Source organism: Sinocyclocheilus rhinocerous, unplaced genomic scaffold (genome assembly GCF_001515625.1).
Source record: "Sinocyclocheilus rhinocerous isolate Xijiao unplaced genomic scaffold, SAMN03320098_v1.1 scaffold776, whole genome shotgun sequence".
In the NCBI taxonomy this organism is placed as follows: Eukaryota; Metazoa; Chordata; class Actinopteri; order Cypriniformes; family Cyprinidae; genus Sinocyclocheilus; species Sinocyclocheilus rhinocerous.
Genome location: NW_015647486.1, coordinates 394,867 through 406,289, shown reverse-complemented (window position 1 = coordinate 406,289; position 11,423 = coordinate 394,867). Strand labels below are relative to the sequence as shown.

Below are 11,423 nucleotides of genomic sequence, written 5' to 3'. Positions count from 1 at the left end.
ACTCACAAACAGATATCAGACTGACACACACACAAAGCGCTTGCTGAATGACAAAAAGCTGACGTTGGTCTCACCGCACGTGCTTTTATAGCTTCCTGGGTATTCCCCCCCCCGCCGTGACGTCTCGCCCATCTATTGGTCTGATTACACACGAGGTTCAGAGCCCGTCACGCTGAAGGGCGTTCCCCCCTAGCGTTTCCGACGCAGCTCGAATTCCTGAAGAGGAATTATAGTTATTTATTTTAATGATGTTATTTGTATTGCCATTATTGGAAACCTTTTTTTTTCTTTTTACTTCTTTTTTGTGCATATTGAGGCCTTGTGAACATAATTTAATGAGAAAATGTAACTAATTTACGATGCTGAATTGGTTGTGAATTTAATTGAAATTACACAATTTGAGTCATGCAATTCGTAAATATTTTAAGTTTTTGCGAATTGGTTGCTAATTCTTGCAATTTGTACAATTTCATTAGTACGCTTTTCGTAAGACTGATGGTGAGGTTTAGGGGTGGACTTTCATGCTTAGCTACTACTTTTTTTTTCTAAAAATCATACATTTCGTACAATGTAAATACAATGCGAGTACATTTTCGTATGAGGTTTCATACAAAATCACCACCTCATCAAATAATTTCTCAATAACAACAATGTACTTTTAAAATTTATAACCTGTCCATAGAGAAAAAATATGTGGATGAGGAAATAAAATAAAAAAAAGTGACGTGGAATGATTTGGATGACTTTTCAGAATCTTTTTTTCGTAGTTTACTTTTATTATTAAATTATTTTAAAATATATTAATTCATTTCATTATTTCATGTCATTATTTTAATGTACTGGCACCCTGTTTTTTTTTATTTTATTTTTTATTTTTTTACAAAAAATATCTATGGTAATTGAAAATTCACATAAATGTATAATTCTTTTTTCTCAGTGTTTTCAAATCCAATTTCAGTTGTTCAGTTTGACTATTTTCTATTTTCTGTGTAATAGTGATAAAACATACTTTTGCCCTGCTAATAAAGCTGTCTGAATTCAATTAATTTTAAATGGGACATAAATAACTTGCTTTAAAAAAAATGGAGAGAGACAGAGATGCATAGAGAGGACAGAATCTAAAGCAGACCAACAGAAAAAGCAGAGGGGAGAGAAAGAGTGCAAGGAGAGAGAAAATGTGTGTTTGAAGCAAGAGGGGCTGGAGGATGTAGATTTCTGTTGCATCCTAAACTATTCCTCTAGTCAGCATGAGCACCAGTGTGTGTGTGTGTGTGTGGCTTCACAGGGCGTTAATGTCTTTGTGTGCCTGTGTCTCTCTCTCTCTCTGCGCTGCAGTGGGGGAGTTTATTCAGCGGCTCACACGAGGGGACGAGACAGCAGCAACCTCCCCTCACCTGCCTGCTCGCCCCTCTCCCATCCTCCTCTCCTCCATCACAGCGATGCTGCTCTGAACAGGACCAGAAATTCATCCCAAAGCTGGAGGGACTGATCAAGTTTGGTGGCTTTTTTACATAAACACTGCTTAAGGATTTTTCGGGAAAAGAAACATGCCAGTATGGAGTACTCAAATCCTGGCCAAACAAAAGGACGCAGCACTCTTGGGAGGAAGAAGAGAGAGAAAGAGGGATGACACGCCTCTCCCTCATACCTGACTTTCTTTCTTTGAGAGTCTGATGCTCTTTTTTTTTTTCCGCGTCCCACGGCTTTGACACACTTGTGGCGTCTGAAGGGTGTGTTTATGTAGGATGCTGTCTAGTTGAGGAATACTTTTGAGACTGTTGCATTATTTTTCTTTTTCTGAAATCTTTCCCTCTAAGTCTTGCACAAACTCTCTGAGGTTGTTTCAGGTGATATACGCCAATCTTCTGTGTTTGCATGAGTGTGTGTGTGGTAACGTTTGACCCGTCTGTGTATGTGGGCGTACGAGGGCGACGCCTGTTAGCGTCTCAGTCTGTCTGGCACGTTACTGCAGCATGAATGGCTAGCCTGCAATCTCAAACAGCGGGGTGCGTGAAACAACACCGGCCCTTTGACATTTTAATGAGGTTAAAGCTGTCCGTTGTCTTGAAGCGTGTTCATGTCAGAAACTGGTTGGTTTGAGAGCCAACATTTGGACAAATCGTTCTGTTAAAACAAATAGTAGTTTAATAATGAGCAGTGCTTAAGTCGAAGCTTTTTTGGCGATAGAGTTTTGGACTTTTGCCTCAGAAACTAAGCAAGAAGTGATGAGAAAGTGTGAAGTAGACAGAAGGAGGAAAGAAAAAGCGAAGTAGCTCCACACTTTTCTTTTTTGTAAAGACTGCTGCCTCAGATTTGAGCCCGCAATTGGATGAAGATTTATACGCACCTTCGGACAGCTCAGCTTTCTAACAAAGTGTGCTTGCAGAACCACAAAGCATTTGTTCAACCGAATGTCTGATAATTTCGCAACCCACTGAGCTCCAAAGGCACCCAACTGGTATCTTATTAAGAAAGATATTGATTTCTATTTTACAGAGTGCCAGTGATCGCTATTAAGGGCTTGTGTCATTTAATCGAATTTTCCTTCATTGACCTAAATTTTAGCTGTTGAGGAATTGGGTTAATAATAACCGTGATGCACAGAGCTTTATTACAAAATAAATATAAATGCATAATAGTTGTTTTTTTCGAAACAAAAGTTCAATGTATATGAAGCCGCTCCTTCGAATGCATCCTGCTTAGTCGGATCTGGTGGCATTTGGTGTCCTGAGCGAGTTTAAAATGTCACAGATGGGCGGCCAGTCGAGTGAAGGATGTTTGCTGTTGTTCGCACCTAAGCAGAAGCGTTTAACATGTGTATGTAGGAGTGCGTGTGATTGAATTTTCCTCAAGCGTACTGACTCTCTCACCTCACGCTTTCATGGGCAACCAGTTTTTACCAATTCATCCTGCGTGAAACACGCATGTTTATCCGACTGAATGCGATGCAAGCCACACAGTTCAGAGTCTTTGAGAGATGAGAGACTTACAAGAAACACCTACGTGAATATAGAAACTCAAGCAGAAGTCCAAAGCGAAAAGCTACCAAGTGAAAGCGGAACAGGTGGAAAAGCACAAAGCCAAAGCGAGGCACTTGAAATCGTTCTGTATGGATATGTGAAGGCGTTAAGCAGTCAAACTCTTCTTCGGTATCCACAGCAGTTGATCGAATCTGGGAGAGAATCATGGATCTCACTGTGAGGAGGAAATCTGTGGATAAAAATCAGTAGCTAGAGTCAAGAATTTCATCCACAGTTCAGTTCGAAAAGAAAACACCTGACGTTCATGAGGGCTTCTGCAGGAAATAGTTGTGTTTTGATAAAATACACCATTTTGACCAGTTATTTTACATCAAAACTTTGGCAGATAAGAATTTGGAATTGAACTGACACTTCTTGGAAGCAAAAACCTGAAACAAAGCCACAGATTTCACCAAATACTGTGAGGCAAAAGTAATTTTTGTTCTTGGAACGCTCCTCCTTGTTGGTCTCTCTTGACCAAACATTCAATCTCTCCAATTATCCTTCCATCGCTTTGGAATAAAACATTGAACGTCGCGCAGCCACGTACATGCAGCATTTACTGATTTAGGAGTAATTTGGATGTAGTCCCAGAAAAGAGCTGGTGGAAGTGGCCTTGATAAAAGCATGAGAGCAAGCACAGAAGCGTAATTTCATGCTGAATTCCCTGAATTAAGCACATCAATGTGGACAGGAACAGAAGGAGTGCTGTACTACAACATTTCACTTCAAGCACAAATTGACTTTTTTTTTTACATACTGGAATTCATTTGTTTTCACACTCCAAAGTCAGAATAAATTAGTCAGGTAAATATGTATTATGCCAATTATCTACATAGCCAATTCAAAGATATCAAATCAATACGATACATCAAATTCTCATAGACAAATCTAAGAGTAAAGGATTCATACCTGACTTTAGGAAAATACATAGTATTGAGTGTGTGGACACATTCCATACTACGGGCTTTCTGGCTACAGAATCGCCCCGACCCATTTGCTGCGATCCTTTAAATACAAAACCAAGATCAAATACCCACAAATGCATGTATACTGCGATGCAAGCCACACAGTTCAGAGTCTTTGAGAGATGAGAGACTTACAAGAAACACCTACGTGAATATAGAAACTCAAGCAGAAGTCCAAAGCGAAAAGCTACCAAGTGAAAGCGGAACAGGTGGAAAAGCACAAAGCCAAAGCGAGGCACTTGAAATCGTTCTGTATGGATATGTGAAGGCGTTAAGCAGTCAAACTCTTCTTCGGTATCCACAGCAGTTGATCGAATCTGGGAGAGAATCATGGATCTCACTGTGAGGAGGAAATCTGTGGATAAAAATCAGTAGCTAGAGTCAAGAATTTCATCCACAGTTCAGTTCGAAAAGAAAACACCTGACGTTCATGAGGGCTTCTGCAGGAAATAGTTGTGTTTTGATAAAATACACCATTTTGACCAGTTATTTTACATCAAAACTTTGGCAGATAAGAATTTGGAATTGAACTGACACTTCTTGGAAGCAAAAACCTGAAACAAAGCCACAGATTTCACCAAATACTGTGAGGCAAAAGTAATTTTTGTTCTTGGAACGCTCCTCCTTGTTGGTCTCTCTTGACCAAACATTCAATCTCTCCAATTATCCTTCCATCGCTTTGGAATAAAACATTGAACGTCGCGCAGCCACGTACATGCAGCATTTACTGATTTAGGAGTAATTTGGATGTAGTCCCAGAAAAGAGCTGGTGGAAGTGGCCTTGATAAAAGCATGAGAGCAAGCACAGAAGCGTAATTTCATGCTGAATTCCCTGAATTAAGCACATCAATGTGGACAGGAACAGAAGGAGTGCTGTACTACAACATTTCACTTCAAGCACAAATTGACTTTTTTTTTTACATACTGGAATTCATTTGTTTTCACACTCCACAATAGACTTGAGATATGACAGTTTGGACTTCTTGAGTTTTTTAGTTAGGTAGGATGAAATGGACTGTTTGAAAAGCAGAAAAACTGACATTTTTTAAAGCCATGAGAAAGACATGTGCATGTGTCTCTGAACCAGAAAAGCAGTTCTCCTACTGTGAACCTGAGTACGTTCGTTAAACTCGTTGGATTGCGAAAGCTAACCGAACTGTCTGTGGGGATCTGGGATATGCTGCTTGGCTGAAGAAGCACAGCGTAAGCACAGAGTAGGTGATCTGAGTGGGTTCGTGGCCTGAAGGTGTGCGGGTTCAGACGTCAGGATGGGGTGTAACATGTGTGTGGTGCAGAAGCCCGAGGAACAGTGCAGGGTCATGTTCCAGGTAAGAATCAAACCCAAAGCTGTTTCCTATCTGTCCATAATCCTACTGACTGAGGGGTAGAAACTTGCTCTGAATGGCCTGATACACACATCAACACTTGTATTTTATTTTTTTCTCCTTCCACTTTTCTTTGATCATATATAGTTTTTTCGATCTTAGCTTATTGCTAATACATGAGGATCTAAGGCTATGTTCACACTGCAGGCAAATGTGGCCCAATTTTTTTTTTTCTCACATGTGACATCTGTTTTTCTCATGACAGTGAACAGCACAAACCACATGGAATCTGATCTTTTCAGTTCTGATTTGTGCCACTTCCATATGTGTTACTAAATCCAATACAGGTCAGATGTTTTGCAAATTGACTGCAGTCTGAACTAGAGCTGTTGTAAGGTCCACGCACTTGGCCCAATGAAGGTATCCAGTGGTGGATGAAGGTTTCTTGCGTACTGTCAAAAAAAAAAAAAAAAAAATCAAAGTTCGAATATTCGGCGAATTTAAAATAAAAAATCACATTCTAATGCAAAAACGTTGCATTTGAATTTTAGGTGTGCGTCAGGCTACCTTATCAGTGGCACACAAGATGCGATGACGATGTAAGTGTCGTTGCATTTGAATGTTTTTCTTATCTTATCCAGCTGAACCCACTAGATGCGGCGCTGCTGGTTGTCCATTCAAAATATTGTGGAAAAAGAGAACATCAATGCGGAAAAGATGTTGTTTACGTCAAAACTCAAACCAAGCCGTTCACACAGAATCCTTCTTTCTTTGCGTGAACATTTGGGTGGCGTTATGCAAATCTGTTAGAACGAGCCATTTTAGGTAGGCGTGGTTGACGCTTAACTTTTATAAAGAATATCTCTTTGGATTTGAGACTTTAGTCTTTGCAACTTTACAGATCGTCTTTATGCACCAAGAGCTTGTAACACTCCAAAGAGAAAGGAAAAATTGAAATCGCATCAAATGACCCCTTTAATTACACAATTCGAATTTAGTTTTTCAACCATTTTGACAGCCCTAGTCTGAACAGTCATACTGGAATCCATGTGACTTTTATGTCACTCTAGATCAACATTTGTCATGATTCTGCGCTCATGGGAGTCACTTCGAAGAGTTTACATACCCAAAGTTCTTTCATGACCACTCTCGGAAGATTTTAGCATGGTGATGGATATGACAATGTTAATGTATTTGGTCTTGGTGGATTAGGTCTGCTATGCTGCTGCTGAATCGCTGCTGTTGTTGGTTATTGCTGTAATTGCAGATTATTGCTGCTGCTGCAGGCAATTACAGGAACTGGCTACTGCCAATGCATACAGCGATATGGTGCTGTGAGTATTTAAGACATACTGCTGCTGCACAAATAGCATATAATAACCCATGGCAGATCTATACAGGTGGAGCTGGGGAAGGTACGTACAACTTAATTAAAGCTGAAATCATATACATGGTTAACGTAACTGAGTACAACTTAAACTAAGGTCAAGCGGTTAGTCAGAAACCCATAATCTCACCTGATGCGCCCCATGCTTCATCTAACCTGAGATCTAGTATGCACGTAACCCTTGTCGCAGATTTGCAGAAACATACGCCTTCACTTAATCTGTTAAGAACCCATCAGCCTGTGCCATCTAGAGTTTCATGAAAGAACTAGGCATTTATCAAGACAGTTGCGAAAGGTATTTAGTGGAAGAACAGTGATTTGTCAAAACTCATAAGTACACAATAACAACTCTATATTCAAGCATGAGGACTCGTATCATAAAAGTTTCAAAACTCTGCTCTCTTCTTTCATATCCTTGTCTTTATTTTTCATATTGCCTTTGCATAATTTCACTGGTCCTGCGGCTTACTTTATGTCCTCCTTGTTTATTTCCATATGACAGCAAGTGTTGCCAAGTCCCCAGTTTTCCTGTGAAATTGGAATACAACCGTTGGTTGTTTTTCAACTTTGTGGGTTGAAGCGACCCCACTAACGCTATATTTACCCCACGGGATGCGATTGGGCTAGTTTTGGAGTAGTTTTGAGAAGCTTTTGGGCAGATTTTGTTGTAAAAACCTGGCAACCCTGTTCATATAATTCTTTTGTGCTGCACTGATGTGGGTCAGTTCAGAACCATGATCCATTCACACTCTAAATCTGATATTGGCCACATTTAAAACAAAAATGTGAACGGCTATACAAAAAAATCAGATGAGCAAAAATAGAAATTGAGCACTAAGGCTCGCAGTGTGAACGTAGCCTAAATAAGCCACCAACCCTTGACCAGAATTAGTCAACAAAACAACAGAACACCCTAGAAACCACAATGCAACATGTCAAAAAAAAAAAACAGAATAACTTAACAACTACATAGCAATGCCCTGGCAACACCCCCTCTCTTAACACACTTAAGTACACTTTTAAAAAGAGCATGTTGTGATGATGTCAAAATAAAAGTTACATTAAGGTACATTAAGGTTTAATGATATTTTGAGTTTTTAAAAAAATACACTTATGAGGGATCATAAATGTGCTGTGACGAGTGGGGGCGGGGCCGAGAGCCGTGGGAACGGAGCGAGGCCGGTGGAGTAATTGATAATGAGCGACACCTGCACCACTCACCGGTCTTGAGTCCCACGGAGGAGCTCCGGAAGGATAAATGGAGGAGTTACGATGTAGTTCGGGAAGTAACAACGTTCGTAGTTCGGGAAGAAGGAGGCGGGAACCGGCGGGCACGGCTCTCGGCCCCGCCCCTCTCGTCACACGCGCACAGGCAGACCAGCGTCTAATCAGCGATTAATATGAGAGACACCGTTGTGGAGGATTGAATGCAACGCTGTCAGATTACCTCATGTCTCAGTCACTGCTGAGAAAACATTACACTACAAAGCGCATAATATTACAATAATAACGCCTTTCATTCTCACTAGAACGCGCTGATGACGTATCATGTTTGCGCAAAAGGCTGTGCAGAGGTATGCTAATACATATTTTGACAGGAAGGCAGGACAACCTATCGTAATGTTCGTACCGAACATTTTCATTGGTCAAACATTTTATGCTCCTACACCTTCCACAGATGATATAAATACATATAAATAAATTTAGACCACTTAACTTAGTGATTGCTATGGGGATGTGAAGAGACTCTCAAGCAGCATAACAAAAAATGTTTTTGAACCAAATCACCTACCCTGCCTTTAATTGTGAATAACATGAAATTAAGTGTCTAAAAACATTACATTCAGTTCATACTTAAAAATAATATGCTTCAAAGGAATATTCTTATGTAATGAGTACTCTTTTTGAAACTACTGTATGCTAAAGCCAGTCGAGCCAGTCGATTTAAACACATTTCAGCTTTTCTATAGTAAACCTACAAATTCATGTGAATTACTTATAAGGGTTGCACTACATCTACTACATCTACGTCTTTGCTGGGTTAAACTTAGCAATAATGCAATGTAAACATTTTTGTCAACGTGATCATTATTATTATATGTATATTTACTTGAGTAACTTTTAGCAAGGAACGGCCTTTAGTGTGATATTTGCAGTCTCTCATAATCATGTCCCCACAGGTTTTTTATTCTCTGTCTGTGTCTGTGTTTTTCTCCTGTTTGTTTGTTTGTCTTATTTTAATAAGATTTAACGAGCTTTATTAGCCCGGCTTCCTACAAATATCAAAACATCCAAGCCAATCAAAACATTTCATTTTCAGACAACTTCATGGAAGTAGCAAAAATGTCTCTGTGGCTTTGACTTACAACTCTTTTGGGCTGTTAAATATTTTATTTGGGTAATAAAAAATACACAACAAAGACTAGCAGTGAACTATTGAATCTGGTGTCAGAAACTATAGGGGTGACTTTGAGGAAAGCCATTGCTACAGTATGTGCTTTTCTGATTGCGATTCATTAGCATTTTTATAAATGATTATGTTTGGGGGTACTTTTAAATGAAAACTGTATTGTTACATCCAGAGAATGTATGCTCAATTCATGTGCTAGGTGGCAGCTTGCATGTATCATCGATAGAAGAAGAGCACCAATACTATTAAAGCCAATTAGCAGAACAGCCCAACCTTTAGCCCAAGCGCTAACAGGCTGCACAGAGAAAGAGAGAGAGAGAAGTGTGCAACCATCTAATTACCAACATCATAATTATTTAAGCATACAGATTATTGATTGATACCAGAGGAGAACAATATCTAGTGTGGTATTTACAGAGAGCTAAGCGCTGTTTTCATATAACATGGTTATATATAAAAAGAAAGCGAGTGTCTTAATCTCCACATGGAAAACCGTTTTTTCAAAGGCACAAAATAATAAAAAATTATAATTATGTGTGTAATTTATTTGATGAAAAAAAAAACTTTTATACCAGCAAACGCAACTATTAATAAGCTATGTGTGTATATATAGGGAAATAAATAATCATATCTGATGCTGCTATTATTGTGGCTGTTCTGAGCAATATGTTGTCTGCAGTACTCGAACCAGCAGCTATTTTTCCTGGGAAATTGGCAAACAGGTCTAAATCCATAATGGACCTGCGTCTTAGTTATGCCATTAGACAAAGGTCAAAATAAATGAGGAAGAGTGTTGTGAAAAATAGGCTACAACACCATAATAACACGCATTCTTCTCAGAGGTCAGCTGAGTTAAGAAAAGCAGTAGGTAATTTGCTCTGAATCTTTTTCAGCGGTTCTGTGAGAAAAACACAGTCATGTTCAATTCAGACGAGATTGAAATCACAAATTGCATTTGTGAAAGACAAATTTACCTGACCTTCATTGGGGAAACTGGCCCCTTCTGAATAGAGTTTTTCTCCCTAATCACATTCAATACAGATTGCAAATTTACATGAGCAAAAAAAAAAAAGAAAAAGAAATTTTTGCTGGTGGCAAGTGATCAATTTTAATGTCCACATAAAATCAAAATTGACCCTACTTACTTGCGTACTTGTGCACATTACTAGTCTTGTGGTAAAAAAAAAAAAAAAAAAAAAAAAAAAAAAAAAAAAAAAAAAAAAAAAAAAAAAAAAAAAAAAAAAAAAAAAAAAAAAAAAAAAAAAAAAAAAAAAAAAAAAAAAAAAAAAAAAAAAAAAAAAAAAAAAAAAAAAAAAAAAAAAAAAAAAAAAAAAAAAAAAAAAAAAAAAAAAAAAAAAAAAAAAAAAAAAAACACACACATACCTACAAATTCATCCACAGAAAAAACTAACTTTTACTACTATGTTCTTGCATTAACAAAATAAATAAATAATTGTTAGGTACAATGTACTTAGTGTGTTCATGTTATACTGCAAACACTTTTGCTGCCATTGAGGTGGGCTGCTAGGTTTATGGATGGGTTAAGGGGTAGTGGTAGGGTCAACAGTGAAATTATAGATATAATTACATACATTTATTACAAAATTAAATACATACAAGTACAAGTTAAACATGTACACAATAAGTATATTGTATCAAATGATTTGTTTAAATGTTAGTAAATAGTAGTTAAATACTCTTAGCATAAAGTGCAACCGAAATTTGTCTTCATAATCTAAATCTGAAAAGTTGCTTCCTCTCTGCAAGTACGTTACTTGTGTGATGACATCACTCCTTAAAACGACTCTACATCACTCGTAAATACATGTATTTAATACATTAGGCCAGCTTTACTAAACAGGGCAAATTAAAGTGAGAGCGCAATTCCAAAACAGCACCGATGGGCTTGGACATTTCTGCAGGTGATTTACTGAACACCGACGCAACATCGCATTTCCATAATGACCAACGCAATCTACTGAGCACAGCACAAATCAGCGTAAGGATATGTTCGGATTCAGATAATGTATTCTTCTGGCATTCCAAATAAATTAATACGTGTGGAAAAAAATCCTCTCCCTTCTAACACACGCTCTCTGCTCTCTGCGGTGCCTCCTCCTAGCAACAACAAATATAGCCATTCAAGTGCAAAATAGTTTAAAGGGGTCATATGATGTTGCTAAAAAGAACATTATTTTGTGTATTTGGTGTAATGAAATGTGTTTATGCGGTTTAAAGTTCAAAAAACACATTATTTTCCACATACTGTACATTATTGTTTCTCCTCTATGCCCCGCCTTTCTGAAACGCGTC

The 11,423-nt window shown here is 38.3% G+C and overlaps 1 protein-coding gene across 1 annotated transcript in view; it reads left to right on the top strand.

The window, feature by feature from the left end:
• Positions 1-4,479: 4,479 nt before the first annotated feature.
• Positions 4,480-11,423, top strand: part of LOC107709219 (PDZ domain-containing protein 4) — a 57,480-nt gene continuing 50,536 nt past the window's right edge. Inside the window, exon 1 of the mRNA XM_016513655.1 lies at positions 4,480-5,316. Within this exon, the coding sequence (XP_016369141.1) occupies positions 5,257-5,316 (60 nt within the window). The 5' untranslated portion in view covers positions 4,480-5,256. The remainder of the gene's footprint in view (positions 5,317-11,423) is intronic.